General features: G+C 47.8%; 1 protein-coding gene across 2 annotated transcripts; it reads left to right on the top strand.

The window, feature by feature from the left end:
- Positions 1-7372: 7372 nt before the first annotated feature.
- ZNF114 (zinc finger protein 114) lies at positions 7373-17016 on the top strand. 2 transcript variants are annotated; one of them, XM_039245136.1, is made up of 4 exons: positions 7373-7420; positions 8105-8190; positions 13604-13730; positions 15221-17016. In XM_039245136.1, exons 2-4 carry the CDS (start codon positions 8161-8163, stop codon positions 16318-16320), a joined length of 1257 nt encoding a protein of 418 aa, XP_039101067.1. In that variant the 5' UTR covers positions 7373-7420; positions 8105-8160; the 3' UTR covers positions 16321-17016. The 2 variants fall into 2 exon arrangements, with proteins under 2 accessions (XP_039101067.1, XP_039101056.1); XM_039245125.1 differs by lacking the exon at positions 7373-7420 and adding an exon at positions 7614-7677.
- Positions 17017-23730: the final 6714 nt, after the last annotated feature.

Below are 23730 nucleotides of genomic sequence, written 5' to 3'. Positions count from 1 at the left end.
GATTCCTAAAATTAGCCGTGGTGAGGAGTCTCCTCAGAAAGCAAGGTTCAGGCGGCTGCTTCCCTGGGTTTGTGTAGAGAGACTTACCCCTGAGAATTGTTCAAACCCACGCTTTCCCTGGCTGTTAGCGACTCCCCCATGCTCTCCTATTGCTGTTGGTTTGTCCTGCTGTGAAGTCAGCTAAACGCATTCTGCATTTGGAAGATACACACGTCTAGATCCATCATGTACTTGACCTATCATCAGATTTATCCACGTGAGGACAAATTTGCCTTGCTTTCTAGCATGTTCCTGATTTTCTTTCTCCCCTCTGAAGCCGTCACCCACAGACCATACCTCTCCTTTTTCCTTTTTATTAAATCTTTTTAAATTAAAAAAATATGTTTATTTATTATTTTGAGAGAGAGACAGAGCGTGATCAGGGGAAAGGCAGAGAGAGAGAGGGAGACACAGAATCCGAAGCAGGCTTCAGGTTCTGAGCTGTCAGCACAGAGCCCGACGTGGGGCTTGAACTCATGAACTGCAAGATCATGACCTGAGCCAAAGCTGGACACTTAACAGACTGAGCCACCCAGTGCCCCCTCTTTTTAAGTTTATTTATTCATCTTGAGAGAGACAGAGCAAGTGGGAGAGGGGCAGAGAGAGAGGGAGAGAGAGAACCCCAAGCAGGCTCTGCACTGTCAGCACAGAGCCCGATGCGGGGCTTGAATCCATGAAACGGGAGACCACAACCTGAGCCAAAATCAAGGGTCAGACACTTATTGGACTGAGCCACCCAGGCGCCCCTCACAGGCCATACTTTTCTCCCAGTCATGGTCCTGGCTCTGTTTCTTGATCTTGGGATTTCTCAATCTTGATGTAAATTTAAGTAAAGTCATTTTAATATAAATGTCCTTGGGGATCACTATCTTGTCATAGTAGACAGAATAAGGGTCCTCTGGAAACGCCCACAACTTAATCCCCAAATCTGTGATTTTGTTACCTTGAATGGTGAAAAGGACGAGGCAGAGGTGATTAGGCTGAAGACTTTGAGATGGAAGGTTATCCAGGATTTTTCTGGGTGGGCCCAGTGAGATCACAAAGGTCTTTAAAAAAAATTTTTTTTAAGCTTATTTATTTCGAGAGAGAGAACAAGTGGCGAAGGGGCAGAGAAAGAGGGAGTGAGAGAGAATCCCAGGCAGGCTTTGCCCTGCCGTCCCTATGCGGGACTCGAACCCACGAACTGTGAGATCATGACCTGAGCCAAAACCAAGAGTTGGATCCTTAACCAACTGAGTCCAAATCCCGGAGCCCCAAGATCACAAGGGTGTTTATAAGGACCGTTATAGAAAGAGGGGAAGTGGGGGCATCCGTCACAGACCAGAGAGTAGAACCAATTGGTGAAAAGGCACATTTTCAAGACGGAGGAAGGGGGCATGAGCAAGGAATTCAGGCAGCTTCTAGATGTTGGGACACCAGCTGGGTGTCCTGGAATTCGACTCAATTTTTTTTTTTAAGTAATCTCTACAACCAACGCAGGGCTCAAACTCACAACCCCTACATCAATAGTTGTGCACTCTAAGGGCTGAGCCAGCCTGGAGCCCTCATTCATCTCAGTTCGGATACTGTCTACCCAGAGATGTGTTGGATCCCACGAGGTGAAGAGCTCGGTCCTGCAAGACTATCCCCACCCCTTAAAACACTAGTGAAAAGCCCGTGTCATGCTTCTGACCAACCGGCTGCAGATCAGATTCCTAATGATGGGGTTTGAAGTGATGGGGTTTGGAGCCAATAGCCAAGAAAGACATCTTTGGTACAAAAAGGTTGTTTTCTTAAAGCATGGGGACAGGATGCATGGGCAGAAAGAGCTGCCTGGGCTTATGACAGGTGACTGATTATATAAGATTTTCCGTCCTATGGAGGGGAGAGTGACGTCAGGGTCACCAGAAATCGAATCTACAGGTTTCCGGAAGTTTGGTTATCGATAAATTTGCTCTTTTTTTTTCTTGCAAGTCATTAAGGCAGTTGTAAACTGATCAAAACTCCTGTCCTACATGACTGTGACCTCTATCAGCCACTTGTTTTTCCCTCTAGCAAAGTGTTAACAATAAGACAAACAGGGAGTTGGGGATGTTAGACTCTGGGAGGCTCAAGTATTTGTCAATGGGCTGCAGGTTATAATGAAATTTAATTTTACCTACATTTCTTTCTGCCTTTGTTCCCCACATCACGAAGACCCCCTCCTTGGGTTTGATTCATTTGCTAGAGCGGCTCACAGAACCCAGAGGAACATTTTCCTTGCTGGATCACCAGTGTATCATAAAAAGACAGAACTCAGGAAGAGCAGATGGGAGAGAGACGCGTAGGACCAGGCATGGGGAAAGGGCGGACTTTCTGCGCCCTCTCCAGACCCTATGCTCTCCCCAATTCCATGTGCTCACCAACCCGGAATCTCTGCGAATCCCGTCCTTGTGGGTTTTAGGGAAGCTTCCTTACATACTCATGATGGCGTAAACCACTGGCCATTGGTCATTGATTCCGCCTCTAGCCCTTCCCTCCTGCTGGGGAGTGGGGGAGCGGGCTGGATGTATGTGTGTGTGTGTGTGTGTGTGTGTGTGTGTGTGTATGTGTGTGTGTGTATTACCTTTAAAAGAATAAAACTTATAATGAGAGCTGAGTTCCCAATACAAAGACCGGACCACAGAGAAAGTTAGGGAATGGTGTCCTCAAAGTGCTAAGGAGAAAATGCCAATCTAAAATTCTATACCCAGTAAAACTATCCTTTAAAAATTAAAAATGAGGGCGCCTGGGTGGTCCAGTTGATTAAATGTCTGACTTCGGCTCAGATCGTGATCTCCCGGTTCATGGGTTCAAGCCCCACACCAGGCTCTCTGCTCTCAGGGCCCCTTTCCATCCATGTTTATAGTGGCATAATTCGCAATAGCCAAAAGGTGAAAATAACCCACCTGTCTGTAGATGGATGAAGGGATAACCCAACGTGGTGCATCCACACAATAGAATATTATTCATCCATAAAAAAGGGTACATGAGGCATCGACACAGGCTATGACACGGATGAACCCTGAAAACATTCTGTTAAATAAAAAAGCCAGACACAAAAGGACAAGTATTATATGATTCCAATTATAGGAGGTACATAGAGTTTATTTTTATCTAATTGAGAGAGAAAGAGAGAGAGAGAGAGAACAAATGGGGAGGGGCAGAGAGAGAGGCAGAATCCCAAGCAGGCTCCAAGCTAGCAGCAAAGAGCCCGATGCCAGGCTTGAACTGATGAACCGTGAGATCATGACCTGAGCCAGAATCAAGAGTTGGATGCTTAACCAACTGAGCCTCATGCGGCGGCCCCCTGTGAGGCACTTAGAACTGTCAGTCATAGAGACGGAAAGCAGATACAGGTTAAGGGCTGGAGGAAAAAGGAAGCGGGGAGTATGCACTAAAATTGTGCCAAGTGACTGATGTGAGCCTTCTGTGACCATCTCAAGTGACTTCAAGGAAGAATCAAAAATTGGAAGAACTAGGGCGCCCGGGTGGCCCAGTTGGTTGAGCGTCTGACTTTGGCTCAGGTCACAATATCATGGTTTGTGAGTTTGAGCCCCGCGCTGGGTTCTGTATGGACAGCCTGGAGCCTGTTTCAGGGTCTGTGTCTCCCTCTCTGTCCTCCTCTGCCCATGCTCTGTCTCTCTCTCTTTCTCAAAAATTAATAAACATTAAATAAATTTTTAAGAATTAAAAAAAAACAGGAAGAACTGACAAACCAGTTAAGCAGAGGCATCCAAGCATTATTTCTAAATATTTTTTTAATGTTTTTTTATTTATTTCTAGGAGAGAGAGAAAGACAGTGTGAGCAGGGGAGGGTCAGATAGAGAGGGAGTCACAGACTGAAACAGGCTCCAGGCTCTGAGCTGGCAGTCAGCACAGAGCCCGACGCGGGGCTCAAACCCACGAACCGCGAGATCATGACCTAAGCGAAAGTCGGACGCTTAACCGACTACGCCACCCAGGCGCCCCTATTTCTAAACAATCAGATGGAATAGAAACATAATGTATTGATATGACTTGAAGGTCTTTCTCCTGCTTGGTGGAAATCAGCAAACCTTAATTTTTACAACCGAAACAAATTATACCTTGTGACGCTCAAGTATTTGGAGAACTTCTTGCAAACAGGGATACACTTCTCCCTTTTGTCCGTATGATCCCCCGCAGCTAACAAGCTTTGGACCAGTTCTTCTAATGTTTATTTATTTTTGACAGAGAGAGAGAGAGAGAGAGAAAGTTTATTTATTTTTGACAGAAAGAAAGAGAGAGCCAGTGGGGGAGGGGCAGAGAGCAAGGGAGACACAGAATCCAAAACAGGCTCCAGGCTCTGAGCTGTCAGCACAGAGCCTGATGCAGGGCTTGAACCCATGGACCATGAGATCATGACCTGAGCTGAAATCAGATGCTTAACTGACTGAGCCACCCAGGTGCCCCTGGAGCAGTTCTTTTAAAAAAAACTTTTTTGGGGGGGGGGGCACCTGGGTTCGAGCCCTGCGTCGGGCTCTGTGCTGACAGCTAGCTCAGAGCCTGGAGCCTGTTTCAGATTCTGTGTCTCCCTCTCTGACCCTCCCCTGTTCACGCTCTCTCTTTCTCTCTCTCAGAAATAAAAACATTTTGTAAAAGATGTTTTAAACTTTTTTTAAAAGTTTTTTAATGTTTTTTATTTATTTCTAGGAGAGAGAAGAGAGAGAGACAGCATGAGCAGGGAAGGGTCAGAGAGACAGGGAGTCACAGTCTCCGAAATAGGCTCCAGGCTCTGAGCTGGCAGTCAGCACAGAGCCCGACGCGGGGCTCGAACCCACGAACCGCGAGATCATGACCTAAGCGAAAGTCGGACGCTTAACCGACTGAGCCACACAGGCGCCCCCAAAATTTTTTTTGTGGGGCTCAAATTGACAAACTGCAAGATCGTGACCTGAGCCACTGCCGGACACCCAACCAACTGAGCCACCCAGGCACCCCTAAAAATTGTTGTTTAATGTTTAGTTATTTTTGAGAGAGAGAGAGAGAGAGAGAGAGAGCTCATGCAAGTGGTGGAAGGGCAGAGAGAAAGGTACAGAGGATCCAAAGTGGGCTCTGTCCTGAGAGCAGAAGCCTAATTAAGGGCTCGAACTCATAAACCTGAGCCAAAGTCAGACGCTTAACGGACTGAGCCACCCAGGCGCCCCTGGAGCAGTCCTTCAGAGCCATGGAAAAGCATTTCCCAGGCCTTGGTGCACAAAGGTTGGTTTTCTTTCAGTGGACCTGTTGACGGTACAGAATTTTAGCTTGGAAAGATGAGAAAGTTCTGGAGACAGATGGTGGTGATGATTCCACAACAGTGGGAATGCGCTTAATGCCACCGCCCTGTACCCTTCAACAGTGGTTAACATGGAAATGTCTATGTATATTTTGTCGCAACAAAAAATGTGCCTAGTGGGGGTGGGGGTGGGGGGAGACAGATGAATGGACAGAGCATAGAGGATTTTTAGGGCAGTGAGAACATTTTATAAAAGTGGACCTAGGTCATTATCCATTTGTCCAAATCCATAGAATATACAACATCAGGGGCGCCTGGGTGCCTCAGTCGGAGAAGCAAGCGACTCTTGATCTCGTTCGTGGTTGTGAGTTCGAGCCCCACATTGGGGGTAGAGATTACTTAAATAAATAAAATATACATAAAATATTTGTTCAAAGAATATACAACACCGAGAGTGAACCCTAAGGTAAACTGTGGACTTTGGGTGATGACCCTGTATCAACGTAGGTTTATCTCTAATTTATAAAAAAAAAAAAAAAGTATGGGGCTCCTGGGTGGCTCAGTGGGTTAAGCATCTGACTCGTGATCTCAGCTCAGGTCTTGATCTCATGAGGGTGAGTTGAACCCCCGCATTGGGCTTCACGCCCAGTGTGAAAAAAAATAATTAAAAATAACTAAAAATTAATTAATTAAAATTTTATTAAGATTAAAGTTTTTTACAATAAACTATTTGTAAAAAAAATAAATAAATAAAAAAAATAAATAAAAAATTAAAAAAAAAAAAAAAGTTTTTTAAAAGGTAGCATTCCAGTGACTAGTGTTGATAAGAGAGGAAACTATGCATGTTTGGGGACAGAAGGCATATGGGACATCTCTGTACCTCCTCAGTTTTGCTGTAAACCTAATACTGCTTTAATAATAATAGTCTTTTTTAATCTTTTTTTAAAATTTTTATTTATTTTTGAGAGAGAGAGAGACACAGAGTGTGAGTGGGAGAGGAGCAGAGAGAAGGGGAGACACAGAATCCGAAGCAGGCTCCAGACTCCGAGCTGTCAGCACAGAGCCCGATGCTGGGCTTGAACCCACAAACGGCGAGATCATGACCTGACCCGACTAAGCCACCCTAATAAAGTCTTTTTAAAATATATTTTTTAAAATTTTTAATGCTTATTTAATTTGGAGAGAGAGAGTGTGCAAGCAGGGGAGGAACAGAGAGAGAGGGAGACACAGAATCGGAAGCAGACTCCAGGCTCTGAGCTGTCAGCACGGAGCCCAACTTGGCTCAAACTCACAAACTGTGAGATCATGACCTGAGCCAAAGTTGGACGCTTAACCCACTGAGCCTCCCAGTCGCCCCATAAAGTCTTGTTTAAAAACAAAGTTTAGGGGCACCAAGCTGTCTCAGTCTGTGCTGCACTGGACTCTTTTTTCTTTTTTTATAATTTTTTTTACATTTATTTATTTTTGAGAGACCGAGAGAGACGGAGCGTGAACACGGACTCTTGATCTCAGGGTTGTGAGTTTGACCCCCCACCTTGGGTGAGAGATTACTTTTTAAAAAATGAGTTTAGGTATAAAGTCATATGAGGCCGTGTAAGCTTCAGGGTAGAACTGCATTACTCGAAATGAGACATTTCTTTTTTTTTTTTTAATGTTTTATTTATTTCTAGGAGAGAGAGAGAGAGAGACAGCGTGAGCAGGGGAGGGTCAGAGAGTGAGGGAGTCACAGACTGAAACAGGCTTCAGGCTCTGAGCTGGCAGTCAGCACAGAGCCCGACGCGGGGCTCGAACCCACGAACCCCGAGATCATGACCCAAGCGAAAGTCGGACGCTTAACCGACTAAGCCACCCAGGCGCCCCGAAATGGGACGTTTCTTAAAAGCTTAATTGATTTAACTGACTTTCCCCGGCTCCCTATCCCTTCTTTCCTAGGGAGCCCGGCAACCGGCGGGGCTGGCCTCAATCTCTGGGGGAGGGCAGGAGGGGAGGGGCAGGAGGGGAGGTGGGGCGGGGAGGAGGCGGGAACGGGGCGGGGGTGGGGTGGGGAGGACGTTACTCAGGCCTGGCTTGGGGACCGTCCAAAAGAAATCTCCTAGTCGAGGCTGGAAGCGTTACTCCGCGGACCCGCTTCGCGGGCACTTGCAGGTTAGGTGACCCTCCAGTTTAAACGAATCTGGGTTTTTTAACAGCGGCTGGGCCAGGGGGGAGGTGGGGGTTGCTGAGGCCGTGTCCTCGCCGGCTAGATTCAGGCAGCTGTTCTCTTTCCTTGGAATTTGGGATCCGGGGACGTTCTTGCCCCTCGCGGGAGGTTCGCCGGTTCGATCCCAGTAACGGTCAGCACAGATTTTGTTAGAACTGTTTGTGCAGACCTCGCAGGTCACCGGCTAGTCAACGCTCACGGGGTGAGGGAGGTAGCGAAAGGAAAAGGGGGGGACTGAGAGGGAAACTGAGGCCCCCTCCTCCAGACTGCGCCCTCTTCCAGGGCAGAGAAAAGCCTTCCTTTCCTTCGAGAAGTGGCTGGGGAGAAAGTTCGGCAAGACCCTTGGTGCGGGGGTGGGGATTGGGGGGGTCCCAGGGCGGGGCTGGCGTGCAGGTCCCGGGATCCCCTCCCTGCTGGCTCCTCCTTCCCCTGCCCCCACCCCTCCAGCCTTCCATTTTGAGAAGTGGGGGCGGGGGGAGGGGGTCCGGAAGCAGCTACCAAAGGCCTGGACAGGACGAATCGCTGTCGTCGATCCCCGTGGGGGGTGGGGTGGGGTGGGGGGCGTCGATTTTTATTGTATCTGCTTATTAATTATTATTTTTGCAATCCCATCCCTCTCTCGTCTGCAGCCCTGCAACCCTCCATCTAGTGCAGGGAATGAGCTCTTGCGCCGCGCCACCCACAGATGCGTCCCGAAGCCGGCGCCGCAGAGATGGTGAGCGTGCGCGGTTGTCGCACGGCCCACACCGCGGGCGGGACCGGGTCGGATTCCGGGGAGTCGGGAGCAGCGGTCCGCGGAGGCCTGTTTGTCTCCGCCCTGGAGGGGAGGGGAAGCCGGGAGTGGCCCACGCGCTGAGCCCTAAGTGCGCCCCTCACCTCGCCCCGGAGGAAGGGGCCGCCCCCCCCCCCGCCGTGGTCCTTGATGCGGGCAGGGAGACACCTGCGTGCAGCGGGGGCTGGGGGGGCGGGGGGTGCTGTTCGGATCCATTAAAGTCTTGGAGCCCGTCGTGATTAGGGCAAACTGGAAAATTCCGGGCGCATTCAGATCGAGAGAGGATGGCCATCGGGTTCTCTTCTCCCAGAGAAAGGATTTCGGGGGCCGAGTTTGGCCCATCGGGCACTTTCTTTCTTTGGGGGGAAAGGCGTTCAAGTGGAAAAGTCAGGATCAGCCCCCACGGCCTGAACGAATTGCTTGTTTGTTACTACTACCCCAGTAAGGTCTGGTTCACGGACCCTAACGCGGCGGGGCGGGGGGTGTCAGGGTTCATACGCCAGACGCAGCTGTTTTCTCTTCTACCTGCTTTCCTGAGACGACCCAGGATCGGGCGTTCTCTTTGTTTCCCACTGTCCCCAAACTAAGTGTCTGCGATCACCAGGGACTTACCTAGAGCCCCAGGTGTAAGGGTTTGTTGCAAGGAGAGAGATCGATGGCACCTGAGAGGAAGCTGTCAAACGAAGGGTTGGAGTTATTATGGGGGGGGGGGAGTGGGGAGGGGCGCCCATAGAGGGTGGAAATCAGGATCCGGGCTTAAATAGGCTCCAACCCAAGGCTCCAACCCAGCTGAACGTAAAGGAGTTATCTGGTCTGGATGGTCCCTTGGAAACTACAAGGTCAAGATAGATGAGGAATGCCGCGTCCCAGTCCCCTTATCTGAAGTCCTGCCCCAGGTTGCAGATCGAGGCCACGTCTCCGTCAGAGTGACTCAGGATTCCCCAGGCAAGAGTGGAATGTTCTTTTCTTACCGATATGATATGATATCAAATGGGCTACAAGTTTTAGGAAACAAAGCTTATCAGTGAGTTAGAAAACAGCTTAGTAAGGGGAGAAAACAAGTCCCTTTGACTTTGCTGCCGGCTTCATCCCTGGCTGGCTGGTCGCGTCTCCTGCGGGCGACTGGCTGTGAGGATTTTGCATCCGCTCTTTTCACAAAGACAGGGCTGTCTGTCATCACCTGCTCCCCCCCGCCCCCGGCACTTAATGACTTCATAGTATTTGAGTGTCATAGTTCTTTTGGCCTTGTGAAAACCTGGGTTCACGTAAACCCCAGAGGAGTAAGTACAACGAGATCCTGGGCGCCAACACAAATATGGGACATTTTTGAAAGCAAAGTTAGAACGGTTGCCTCTTAAACGGAATCGGTGTATTTAAGATGTGGGAATTCGGTTCATGAGTTCGAGCCCCACGTCGGGCTCCGTGCAGACAGTGTGAAGCCTGCTTGGGATTCTCTCTCTCCTCTCTCTCTGCCCCTTCCCCGTGTGCTCTCTCTGTCTCCCAAAGTAAATAAACTTTAAAAAGTTAAGTTTAGAAGAAGATGTGGGAACACAGTTCCTCCTAGAAGACCACTCTCATTTCTGCCAAGTTGAGTCCCTGGAGAATTCTGAAGCCATTAACTCTTTCCAATAGAAGGAACTCTTATTTTAGCAAGAAAACGGGACTTCAGAGTAAAAAAGCCACCCTCGTCAGTTGCATTGGAAATCCTTTCACTGTAAACTGTTTTTTGCTTAAAATTTTTTTAACGTTGACTCTTTTTTCTTATTTTGCTTAATAATTTATTTTGGGGATGTGTCATAGATCAGTGTGTTTGAAAAATTGCTGTGCTGGGGGCACCTGGGTTGGCCCAGTTAAGCATCCAACATTGGCTCTGGTTATGATCTCTTGGTTTGTGAGTTCGAGCCCTGCTTCGGGCTCTGTGCTGACAACTCGGAGCCTGGAGCCGGCTTCGCATTCTGTGTCTCCCTCTCTCTCTGCTCCTTCTCCACTCTCACTCTGTCTGTCTCTTAAAAATAAATAAACATTTAAAAAGTTTTTAATATGACTGGGGCACCTGGCTGGCTTGGTGGGTTGGAGGAGCCTGTGACTCATGATCTCAGGGTCATGACTTTGAACCCCACGTTGGGTGTAGAGGTTACTTAAAAAAAATAAGTAAACTTAAAAAAAGAATAAAAACATTACTGCTAGAGTTTCTCAGCGAGATAATGTTGTGGTCACATTTTAAGATTCCTTGCTCTTTAGAGCATTTCATTTTCCCTTTATTATTTATGTTCACATTTTGTGTGATTTAACGCAAATGGCTAGAAAGTTCTTTTGTACTGGAGCACCTGGGTGGCTGAGTAGGTTAAGTGTCCGACTTTGGCTCAGGTCATGATCTTGAGGTTCGTGGGTTTAAGCCCTCCCCCCACCCCAACCATCAGGCTCTCTTCTGACAGCTCAGAACCTTGGGCCTGCTTCAAATTCTGTGTCTGTCTGTCTCTCTCTCAAAAATAAATAAACATTAAAAAAATAGAAAGTTCTTTTGTACTACTAAGGTTTTTCCCTCTCTCTCTGTATTTAAAGATTTTATTTTTAAGAAACCTCTGCATCCAACATGGGGCTCGAACTCAATACCCCGGGACAAGAGTCTCACACTCTATAGCCAGCCAGGAGCCCGTGTACTACTAAGCTTTTTAAAACCGAGAATGAGAGGTACCTGGCTGGCTCAGTCAGTGGAGTGTAGGACTCTTGATCTCGGGATTGTGGGTTCGAGCCCCACGTTGGGTATAGAGAATACTTAAAATAAAACTTTTTCAAAAATAAATAAAAAATAAAATAAAAGCAATAATGGATTGGCTGTAAGGTTGCGTGGCAGAATAAATAAATAAAATTAAGTTTAAAAAATGTTAATGTTTATTTTTGAGAGACAGAGCATATGTGAGGGAGGGGTAGAGAGAGAGGGAGACACAGTATCCAAAGCAGCTCCAGGCTCCAAGCTGTCAGCACAGAGCCCAACATGGGGCTTGAACCCACAAACCGTGAGATCATGACCTGAGCTGAGGCTGGACCCTTAACTGACTGAGCACCCAGGCGCCCCAATAAAATTAAGTTTTAATATATGAATTAAGTTTATGAAAAAGTTCATAAAGACAAGAGTACATAAAATTTAATAAGTAGAATTATTTTTTATTTTATTTTATATTTTACTTTATTTTATTTTACTGTATTGTATTGTATTGTATTGTATTGTATTTTAGTAGGCTCCATGCCCAACATGGGGCTTGAGCGCAGGACTCTGAGATTAGGAGCTGCACACTCTACCAACTGAGCCAGCCAGACACCCCAATTTTAGAATTTTTAAAATAATATAATAAATAGGTAGGTCCTCAGATTAAGGAATTGGACACTGCTGTTGGTCAGAGGCCCTCGGCCCATCCCTGACCCCACTGCCTTGCTTCCTTCTGGGGTTAATCACCATCTTGAAATTTTTTTTAAGTTTGTTTATTTTGAGAGAGAGAGCGTGCACTTGAATGCAGGAGAGGCAGAGAGAGAGAGAGAATCCCAAGCAGGCTCCATACTGTCAGCTCAGAGCCAGATGCAGGACTCAAACCCACAAACCCTGAGGTCATGACCTGAGCCAAAATCAAGAGTCAACGCTCAACCGACTGGGCCACCCAGGCGCCCCACCATCTTGAAGGTTCTATCGATCATTCTTTCGGTTTTCTTTCTTCCCCCCATATGTGTATATTTGAAGCATTTTCAGACCTGCAATGAAATTATAGTAAGAACAAAACGAACACCCAGGGAACCGTAAAGATTTGCAGATATTTTTACTTGTTGCTTCATTTGCTGTCTGGATGTGAATGTGTGTTCACAGATCCTCAGGCACTTTTTTTTTTTCTTTTTTGGCTGAACCACTTGAGAGAGACTTTTAGATATTGGGGCACAACACCCCTTGCACCTCAGCGCGCCTCCCCGGAAAACAGTGCCGTTCTCAGGTTTCCGCAGGACGTCCCTCGGTCTGCCCCTCTGTCGCTAACAGATGTCATAGCCGCCCCACCTTTGTCACTACTGGGACAAGAACTGCCATGATCATTTTTGACCAGGTGTCCTTCCCGCTTTTCAGGCCGAAGTTTCCTCTGACGCTTGGCTGGTGGGGAGCGGGCTGCAGGCCTGCAAAATGGGCAACAACTGGGAACTTGTTAGAAACCCCACTCAGGCTCCTCCCCAGACCTAAGAAGGCAGTTCCACAATATAAATCTTGGAGTGGAATTATGGGTGGTAGATTTGAAGCTATCAGATTTTCTTTCCTTTTGTTTTGTTTTGGTTTTTTTAATGTTTTTTATTTATTTCTGAGAGAGACCGAGCATGAGCAGGGGAGGGCCAGAGACAGAGGGAGACACAGAATCCGAAGCAGGCTCCAGGCTCTGAGCTGTCAGCACAGAGCCTGACACGGGGCTTGAACCCACGAACCATGAGATCATTACCTGAGCCGAAGTCGGTCGCTTAACTGACTGAGCCACCCAAGCACCCCTTTCTTTCCTTTTTTTAATTAAAAATGTTTAATGGTTATTTATATTTGAGAGGACCCTGCGGGTGCGGGGATGGGGGGTGGGGGGAGGAACAGAGGATCCAAAGCAGGCTCAGTCAGCCATGACAGCACAGAGCCGGAAGTGGGGCTCCAACTCAAGAACCATGAGATTGTAAACTGAGCCAAAGGTGGACACTTAACCGACTCAGCCACCCAGGCGCCCCCGTGGTATCAGATTTTCTGTATAAAAAAATTTTTTTCCCAAGATGATTGTAGCAGTTTGTATCCATACAACAGGTTTTTTGGGGTTTTTTATTTTATTTTTTTGTTTATTTTTTGAGAGAGAGACAGACCATGAGTGGGGGAGGGGCAGAGAGAGAGGGAGACCCAGAATCTGAATCTGAGCTGTCAGCACAGAGCCCGAAGCAGGGCTCGAACTCACAAACCGCGAAATCATGCCCTGAGACAAAACGAAGTCGGTCGCTTAACTGACTGAGCCCCCCAGGGGCCCCAGAGGTGGGATAGTTTAATATACTATTTGCAAAGGCCTTTACTGGCCGTGCCTTGATCCCAGACACTTCACTCCAGTCTCCACTTCTGCCATCGTGTGACATTCTTCCCCCATGTGTCTGTGCCCAGATTTCCTCTTCCTGTGAGACATGGGTCATTTGGCCGAGGGCCCACCTACTCCAGCGAGACTTCATGGTACCTCTTTGACATCTGCAAACACCTTATTTCCAAATTGGGTCACATTCCTAGGGACCGAGGGATAGGACCTCGGCCTGTCTTTGGGGAGGGGACACAACTCAACTCCTAACAGCACTCCGAAAGCGTGTGTTGTTTTAGGGCTCCGTGACCTTCACAGACGTGGCCGTGAATTTCACCAAGGAGGAGTGGGCCCTGCTGGACCCTGCGCAGAGAAATCTCTACAGAGACGTGATGCTGGAGAACTGCAGGAATGTGGCCTCCCAGGGTGAGGATGCCCCCCTTCCACACTTGTCCGTGGCCGGGACCCACGTGCGCCAGGTACCCCCTGTGTTCCTGGAGGCGTGCTGAGGAATGGGACCAGCATCGCTCAGTAACCGAGACGCGGCTGCTGCTGTCCCCAAGTGGTGGACACCGGGTATTACCCCATGAAAGAGGAAATCTGTCCTTTGCGGTACATTTCTGTTCTCTCCGTGACCCCCAGCCCTCGGGCGACCCTCAGGGGGGTGAGCACAGAGGGGTTTAGTGCATTCAGGAGGAAAATGGAGGGAATACTTTGTTGCTGCACACTCGTACGTGCTTAGCAGCAGAACCCCTACAGACCAAAGCGTACACCCTGTTTCCGGGAAGGTTTCTGCTTCCGGCACCGCTGTCTTAACGTCATGTGCTATCCTGTGTCCCCGTGATCAGGACTTCCACGAGGCATCCTAGCCCGATCTCATGTTTGCAGGAGCAAGAAGCGGGTCTGGGTATGGTGAGGGGTAATTTTACCCATGTACCTGCTCGCGTGAATCTTTACAAGGAAGGATTTCACCATGTGGAATTTATTTTATTTTTTGTTAATGTTTTTTATTTATTTTTGAGAGAGAGAGAGAGACAGAGTGTGAGCGGGGAGGGTCAGAGAAAGAAGGAGACGCAGAATCTGAAGCAGGCTCCAGGCTCCGCACTGTCAGCACAGAGCCCGACTCAGGGCTCGAACTAACCACCGTGAGATCATGACCTGAGCCAAAGTCAGAAGATTAACTGACTGAGACACCTAGGCGCCCTGACCTGGGTCCCTTTAAAGTCACACACAGACTCTGTCTTAGTCTGTTCGGGCTGACCGAATACCACGCTCCAGGTGGCTGTCACACACACACTTGCCTCTCACATTCCGGAGACTGGGAAGTCCAAGGTCAAGGTGACAGCAGACTTGGTTCCCAGCCAGGACTCTTCCTGGTTTGCAGACGGCCGCCTTCCTGCTGTGTCCTCACGTGCTAGAGAGGCAGTGAGCTCCGCTCTGCTTCCGTAGGGACGCCAGTGCCATCACGGTGTCCCCACTGCCACATCTTCATCCAGACCTGATTAGCTTCCTGGTGCCCCACCTGCAAATACCATCACCTTTGGGGGGGAGGGATGAGGGTTTCCACGTACGGATTTGTGGGCGACACAAAGTCAGTCCGTGGCTGACTGTCCAGTTCTCTTCCATGAGGCTGTACCTTCCTGACTGCTGTCCTCCCCCCATCCCCAAAGGACCGTTGGGTAACAGGTCCCGGCCACACAGAACCCGTCCTCACTGCAGTCGAGCCCCCAAGCAGGCCCAAGTCCATGGTGCCTTTCCACTCCAGTGCCTGCACCTTGCTCGTGAGTCCCTTTCACGTTTTCCTCACCCACTCCGAGTCACCATTTGAGAAGAAACCCACCTGGGCACGTTCCTAGGTTAGATCATCTCTAGCCTCCACCGTGACGTTCAATTCGCGTTTGTGTGCTTTATTTCAGATTCAGTGAATCAACACAAAACCAGAAACCCAATCCTTCAGCAGGACGTTCTCGCCGAGAAGATGCTTCCAGGAGCGAGCAGAGTGTGTGCCATGAACAAAAGTACCTGGCCCTCCCCGTGGGGAGGAGACTGGACATGCCACGAAACAGAGGAGCCTCCCAGGCGAAGGGAGCCGAGATTGCAGCTGGCCACGGGGGGCCAAGAGAGGGGCGAGTCTCCGGTCAGAGTCTGTGAACTTCATGAAACGAAGGATAGTTGGAAACCAAGCACAAAGCTCGTGCCTTCGCAAAGAGATTCCGCAGGAAACTATATCCCAAACTGGGGCTCCGATGTTCTGAAACCAAGTCCTGTCCTAATCAGTCATCCGAAGATCTACAGAAACAACGAATATGATACAGCCTTATGGCAAAGCACTGGATTGACCCCGTTCGTGAGAGGTCAGACGCAGCCAGAGCCAAACACATGGGCTCACATTCACAACAATATGCTGCATACGTATAATATCTGCATGGGGGTGGCCTTTCATGAACGGGCTCCATCTGGGAAAGCCTTTGGTGAAGACATTTCCCCTAGCATACACAAGACTCACATTGCAGAGAAAACCTATGAGTCTAATCCGTTTGAAATCGCCTTCCAAAACGGCTCAATCTGCCAGAAAAAGAGGCAATACTACACGGCAGAGGCAAATCACGAGAGTAAGCAAGGTGAGAAGCGCCTTGCTCACACTGCAAATTCTGACTCACACAGGAAGACTAAGCCTGGAGGGGGGAAATACAAATGTCAAGAATGTAGGAAATCTTACCTGTATCAGTCTTCCCTCGTGAAGCACATGGAAATTCACACCGGAGAGAAACCCTACAAATGCCAGACATGTGGGAAAGCCTTTAAATATTCCTTACACCTCAACAAGCATTTACAAAAGCACATTATCAAGAAGCCCTATAAATGTGGGCAATGTGGGGAAACCTTCAATGAGTTCTCAAAACTTACTGAACATAGAAGGGTGCATATCGTAGAAAAACCCTATAAATGTGAGGAGTGTGGGAAAGGCTTCATTACTTCTGACAGATTTAAAAACCATCTAAAAACTCACAGTTGACGGGTGCCTGGCTAGCCCGTTCAGAAGAGCGTGATCTCAAGGTCATGAGTTCCAGCTCCACATTGGCTGTAGAGATTGCTTAAGTAAATAAATGAATCTTAAGAAAATCAAAGTCACAGTTGAAAGATGTCCTGTGAATAAAAGGAATGTGGGAAAAGCTTCATTAATTTTCTCAAACTACCGAGCGCATGAGGATGTTTTGGAAGGGAGCTCAAGTCTTCCCCGAAGGACAGAAGTGGGAGAATCCACACATTTACATATTCACACCCTGTGTAGGTAAGATCTCTGGAAAGTTTCTAATCTTGTTTCACCTTTGGTAGACGTTTGTTCTCACATTGGAGAGAAACCCTATGAATCTAAGGAATATGGAAACGCCTTCCATGCTGTCTCAATGTAATCCTTACAAGAATTCACACTTCGGAGACTCATCATGGGGGTAAGGAACGTGAGAAACAGGTCTTTAAGCATTCATGCCTTAAGTTCCCCCCCAAGAGCCTACATCCTGGAGAGATACTAGGATTACCATTGCTTCCAGCTCCTCACCTGCAAGGCACAAATAAATAAACAATAGTAGGAGAGAAACACAGTAAATATTAGCATTGCTGCCATTGACATTGCCTCATCCTTCAACTAGGACCAGAATTCATTCCTTTCCAGTTTTGGTTCTCTAATAAAATCTTACAAGATGACGAAATACCCTCTGTGTGCCTCTTTAGCTTTGTCACGTGAATTTTTGATATGTAAGACCTTTGTTGGTATTTACACACAGATGTTCTCACCAACACAAGGCCCCGTTTGAGCCTCATCTCTTTCCAATTGGGGTTTGGTGTGCTCTGTGATAACATTTTTTTGTTGGTTGGTATTGGTCATGATTTGACTGCATTATGGTCAGAGTGTGTTATCTTTGTGATGTTGATATGGGACACATGTTCTGATGTTCATTTCAGTCTCATGGGACTGACTTCTGTCTAATTGCTTGGCCCTATTCATTCTTCTCATCCTCTTTACTAAGTATAAGGGTCCACAGACTTGTTTTTGCAGAGTTAGCCCTGCTGAAGGTTTTTAAATGCATTTTCTACACTTTCACGTAACTGATAGTGGGTAGATCTTAGAGCCCTGACAGAATTAACTGGCTTGGATTCCTAGAAAGCTGTTGGAAAGAGGAGAGTGCCACTCTTTATGTCTTAACTAAGTTCCCTTTGCTCTCTTTCCCAGTTGCTCCCTGGAGGTTGGATGAAATTTCCCTGAATTAGCACAAGCAACTTTAGGATCATTGAAATGAAGGTTGTGTTTCCCATAACACAATCTTCACGACACAGAGTCCCCGTGTAGCATGGTTTTGGGTGTCTGTACTAAGTCTAGTGTTTCTAGACTTAGTACATTAAGCAAGCCTCTTATTTTATTAAGAAACATTTTAGGGGAGGGGCACCTGGGTGGCTCAGTCGGTTGAGCGTCCGACTTCGGCTCAGGTCATGATCTCACGGTTCGTGGGTTTGAGCCCCGCGTCGGGCTCTGTGCTGACAGCTAGCTCAGAGCCTGGAGCCTGTTTCATATTCTGTATCTACCTCTCTCTCTGATCCTCCCCTGCTTCCGTTGTTTCTCTCAGAAATAAATAAAACATTAAAAAAAAACATTTTAGGGGAAATTTTTTAAAACACCGAGTTTCTTTGGTGTTGGGTGGGATCAGGTTCAGTAACTAAATAGTCAGGCTTCTTGAGTGCTTCACATTCTCTTACTAACAAAATTTTTGACTCTTGATCTGTCTTTACTGAGCAAGCTTGTAATACAATACCCCATTAGAGAAGTGTATTATCAAAGTTTTTAACTTTTTAACGCTTATTTAATTTTTTTAAAAATTTTAAAAAATTTATTTCTGAGAGAGAGCGGCAGCATGAGCAGGGGAGGGTCAGAGAGATGGGGAGACACAGAATCTGAAACAGGCTCCAGGCTCTGAGCTAGCTGTCAGCACAGAGCCTGACACGGGGCTTGAACCTATGAACCGTGAGATCATGACCTGAGCCGAAGTCGGATGCTCAACTGACTGAGCCACCCAGGCACCCCAATATTTATTTAATTTTTGAGAGAGAGAGAACAGAGAGCATGAGGGGCAGAGAGAAAGGGAGACACAGAACCCGAAGCAGGCTCTAGGCTCTGAGCTGTCAGCACAGAGCCTGACACGAGGCTCAAACTCATGAACCTGGAGATCGTGACCTGAGCTGAAGTCAGACACTTAACCAACTGAGCCACCCAGGTGCCTGATGGAAGTTTTACAGCTTTGTCAATTCTTGCTTACTGTATTTATAGACAATGTTATTAGATGCATAGGACTTTGGGCATTTTCTTTATCACAGGTGAGTTTTTTGCTTACTGTATGTTTTAATCTTTTTTTCTACTAACATGTTTTTTTAAATGTTAATTTATTTTTGAAGAAGAGAGAGACAGAGCATGAGCAGGGGAAGAGCAGAGACAGAGGGAGACACAGAATCCAAAGTGGGCTCCAGGCTCTGAGCTGTCAGCACAGAGCCCGACACAGGGCTCGAACTCACAAACAGTGAGATCATGACCGGAGCCGAGGTCGGACGCTTAACCGACTGAGCCACTCAGGCGCCCCTCTACTAACATTTTTTTTGGTCATTCATATAATAAGGGAAAGTCCCTTAGTGTGACAAGACTTTACATATATCACTCACCACCACGCCACAAATAAATACTTATGTCCTTTAACTGTGGAATCTGAAGCACAGAAGTTAAGGAAACTTGCTGATGTTAAACAGCTTCTTTTGAGTTTCAAAGCAGCGGGTGTTTTCATGGTCAAGTTCAGGCTTTCGTACGTGTATTAGTCTCCTGTTGCTAATCACACATGTAGTGGCTTTAAACAACCCAAATTTCTCATCTTACATTTCTTTTTTTTTTATTTAATGTTTTATTTATTTCTAGTAGAGAGAGACAGTGTGAGCAGGAGAGGATCAGAGAGAGAGGGAGACACAGAACTGGAAACAGGCTCCAGGCTCTGAGCTGGCTGTCAGCACAGAGCCCAACGCGGGGCTCAAACCCACGAACCGTGAGATCATGACCTAAGCGAAAGTGGGACGCTTAACCGACTAAGCCACCCAGGCGCCCCTCATCTTACATTTCTGGCAGAAGTCCAGAATGAGTCTCACTGGGTGAAAATCAACATGTCCACAGGGCTATATTTTCTGGAAGCTCTAGGGGAAAGGTTATGTTCTTGCCTTCTGCATCCATTCCTTGGTTGATGGCCCCTCTCCATCAAAACCAGCAAGAGTCGTTGAATTCTCACATCACATCCTTCTGACTCTTATGATTCTATAAGAGTCCTCCCTCTTTCATTTATAAGAACAGTGTGACTACATTGGGCCCACCCAGATGGCCCAGAATCATCTCCCATCTCAAGATCACCTTGAGCAACTTTTAATTCCATCTGTGACCTTAATTCCCATTTGCTATATAAGGTAACATACTCACAGGCTCTGAACATTAGCACATACAAATCTTCGGGGGCCATTCTTCTGTCAACTACAGTACACCTGTGAAATTGTCCAGCTTATTAACTGACTGAAAGAAAACCTTCAAAACCTAACTGATTCTGGTCTTCGAGACTGTGCCATTATTCATCACATATATTTTCCTGATCATGGCCTTTGGGCCGAAGACTGTGGAAGACTCTGGGTCTACATCAGCTCAGCAAACTTTTTCCATAAAGAGCCAAAGAGTAAATATTTTAGGGTCTGTGGGCCAGATCGTCCCTGTTTCCACTGCCCAGCTCTTCCGTTATAGCACAAAGCAGCAGCCATAGATGATACATAAACAAATGGGTGTAGCTGTGTCCCGGTGACAATTCTTTATGGACACTAAAATTTGAATTTCACCTAATTTTCACATATCACGAGATAGTCTTTTGATTCTTTTTTTCCAATCACGGAGAAAAATGTAAAGCCATTTTTCTAAGTTTTGTTTTTATTTAAGTTTTCTCTACACCCACTACAGGGCTCGAACTCACAACCCTGAGATCAATGCTGTACCACCAGCCAGGTGCCCCCCAAAATGTAAAACCATTCTTAGCTCACGGGCCTGATTTGGGCAACAGGCCATAGTCTGCTGGCCTCTGGTCTAAAGGAAAGAACAAAACAAGTTTTTATCTCATGCTTTCTTGTGGATAAGACAGACCTATAGAGGCCTGGCTCTCTATCCTGATTTTTTATTGTCTCAATTTTTTAAAAAATTGGAAAATATGGCTACCCAAATTCTGTGAAAATGTACATACACAGTTAAAAGTCACTCAGGGCAACTTGGTGGTTCAGTTTCGTTAAGCGTCCGACCTCAGCTCAGGTCATGATCTCACGATGCATGGGTTCGAGCCCTGCATCAGGCTCTCTGCTGTCAGCGCAGAGGCTGCTTTGGATCCTGTCTCCCTCTCTCTGCCCCTCCCCCACCTGTGCTCACTCTGTCTCTCAAAAATAAAACATTTTTAAAATTAAAGTCTCTCTCGCAAAAAAATAAAAAAAGCCTCTAACCAATTTGTAAATAAATACATACAGACATACATAGAAGTCAATAATGAGATCCACACATACTCACCATCCAGTCCCATCTCAGACTTATTTTATTGTTAATTTTATTTTTGAGAGAAAGAGCACAAGCAGGGGAGGGGCAGAGAGAGAGACACACACACAGAATCCAAAGCAGGCTCCAGGCTCTGAGCTCCGAGCTGTCAGCACAGAGCCCAACGCGGGGCTCGAACTCAGGAACCGTGAGATCATGACCTGAGCTGAAGTCGGAAACTTAGCCGACTGAGCCATGCTCACCTGACGCCCCCCATCACAAATTTATTAAATGCCCAACACCTCAAGGTGTTGCCCATGAGCCCTAAATGGAAACTACTCTTGTCCATTTTAGATCGTTTATTCCCCTGCTCATTTCTGTGTTTACTGCCCTTGCATAAATCCCCAAATATATTTTCTGATTTTATACCATATTTGATGGTATGACCGTGGATACATCTTTGTGTCCTGCTCTTCCAGAGAATGAAAGATTAAGCCAGGTGGATTAGAGGTAATGATGGTACCTTTATTTTCACTACCCTATGGGTTATTTTTTAGTTAAATTCACTGAAGAGGGGCATCTGGGTGACTCGGTCAAGCCTTCGACTTTGGCTCAGGTCATGATCTCACGGTTTGTGAGTTTCAGCCCCGCATCGGGCTCTGTGCTGACAGCTCAGAGCCTGGAATTAGCTTCAGATTCTCTATCTCCCTCTCTCTATCCCTCCTCTGCTCACACCGTCTCTCTCCCAAAATAAACATTTTTTTTTCTTAAATTCACTGATGAGACCTTTGTTGATGTATCTCACTGTATTACATTGTTGCTGAAACCAATTTTGATAGGTTCCTGGGTGGGTCACTCTTGCAGTAAATATGGCTGGGTTGTACAATAGCTTATGCCCAATCGAAGAAAAGTATTTCAGACAAGATAGCACTGAGTGATTCCATTCGTGTGAAATTTCCGGAAGAAGCAAATCTGTAGAGACAAAATCGCCCCGGGGCGGGAGGTGGGACAGGAAGCTGACTGCAGGCTGGTGAGAGGGAACCTTTGGGGAAAGTGATGGAAGACTGGGCTGTGGTGATGATTGTAGGACTCCGTAACTGTGAAAAGTCACTGGACACTCGCTGACAATGAGTGGCTTTTACAGTCTGTAAATTATGCCTGAATGGGGGAGCCTGAGTGGCTCAGTCGGTTAAGCATCCGACTTCGGCTCAGGTCATGATCTCATGGTTGGTGGGTTCGAGCCTTGCGTAGGGCTCTGTGCTGACAGCTCAGAGCCTGGAGCCTGTTTCAGATTCTGTGTCTCCCTCTCTCTCTGACCCTCCTCTGTTCATGCTCTGTCTCTCTCTCTCAGAAATAAATAAAACATTTTTAAAAATTATGCCTGAATGAGCCCATGACGGCAAGAAAGGAGGAAGGGAGAGGAAAAAAGGAATGTCAAGGGCCCTGTTGGGTGTCCACAGCTGCGTGCTGACCAAATGCTCTGCTACCTTCAGCTCCAGGTGTTTGGGGGAAGGGGGGAGGGGCAGCCTGTGGATGAAAGCGCTCTCAGCCCTTTTCTGGAAGCCCCATGGCCTGCGTTTCTCACTCACCGTTTTGTCCTGGCATCACAAATGGGTGCACTCAGTCTCTCCCTGTCGGCCCCAGACTAGGCTGAGGGAGGGGCGTCACTTTTACCCCCCAGGGAGCACCGTGCGGAGGGAAAGGATCCTGGCTGGGAGGCAGTCCCTGGGCTCAACTCCAAGGAGAGGCGAGGAAGCTTGTGGCTTTGGGGATTCCTTCAGCCGCCCCATTGTCCACATCCTCAGTTCCAACAGGGGCAGCATGAGAATTTGTAACAGTCGTTTAACAAAAATCCTTAGTGCTTCTAAGTGCTTTACGGACGTTAAACATTAACTTGTTTAATGCTCCCGCCAACCCTGTGCAGTGGGTGCTGTGTTCCCATTTTATAGCAGAGAAAACTGAGGCACAGAGAGGGTAAGCAAGCTGCCCGAGGTCACACAGCTGGCTGCGGGCGGGGCTGTCCCGCGCTGCACCTGCCTCTAAGCCCTAGGCGAGGAGGCTGTCCCATAGTGACAGGGCCTGACTGTGGTTGCTTGTCTGGCCTCCCCACCGGGGTGCGAGCTCTGGGAGCGGCGACCCCGTCTGGGATACAAAGAGAGGCGTCGGGTGAACGCTCTTGAATGAAGAAGGGAGGCGCTGGGCGCAGGACGGCCGCCTCCCTCTCTGACCCCCCAGGCCCTCCCACCGCGCTCTACTCGGGGACCTATATTCGCGGCAGCGCCTTCAGTCCCAGCAAACGGGATCCTCTGGGCGATGCTGGACCAGACAGAAACCGGGGCCTGGAAGGTCCGACGGCGCCGAGCCTGCTCGCGGCGGGGCACGGGCGCCACCTGGCGGCGGAGTCCCGTCAGCACCGCGCCCCCAGGAGCCGGGGATTTGCTCTGGGCGAGCTGGGACCGCGTCTGGAAGGCAGAGGCTCTCTGAACGTCTGGAAAAAAAGTGCGAAGCTGGGCGCCGTCTATTGGCTTCCAGACCTTTCTGACCGCGATGCACAGCAAAAATCATTTCACGTCAACAGGGCTTCAGGAAATGCCACCCTGTACGTCTTTTTTTTTCCTTAATTATTCTACTCTATTCCTTTTTTGAAATGCCAGATCCCCTTAAACTGACTTACTCTCTAATAAATCTCACTGATAATCAGGATGGAGTTAGCCACGCCTAGATTATCCTCAGGTGGTTACGATGGAGAAAGTGTTAGCACCCAGACCTCCCCCCAGCGGTATTTTCCTACCACGTTCTGCCATCGCCAGAGAGTCCCCCGGCAGCTCGGATTTCAAGAGAAACTGAAAT

This window comes from Hyaena hyaena, unplaced genomic scaffold (assembly GCF_003009895.1).
Source record: "Hyaena hyaena isolate Hyena2069 unplaced genomic scaffold, ASM300989v1 scaffold_9, whole genome shotgun sequence".
NCBI lineage: Eukaryota > Metazoa > Chordata > Mammalia > Carnivora > Hyaenidae > Hyaena > Hyaena hyaena.
The sequence above is the reverse complement of the archived record's forward strand: the minus strand, read 5'-3'. Positions and strand labels throughout refer to the sequence as shown.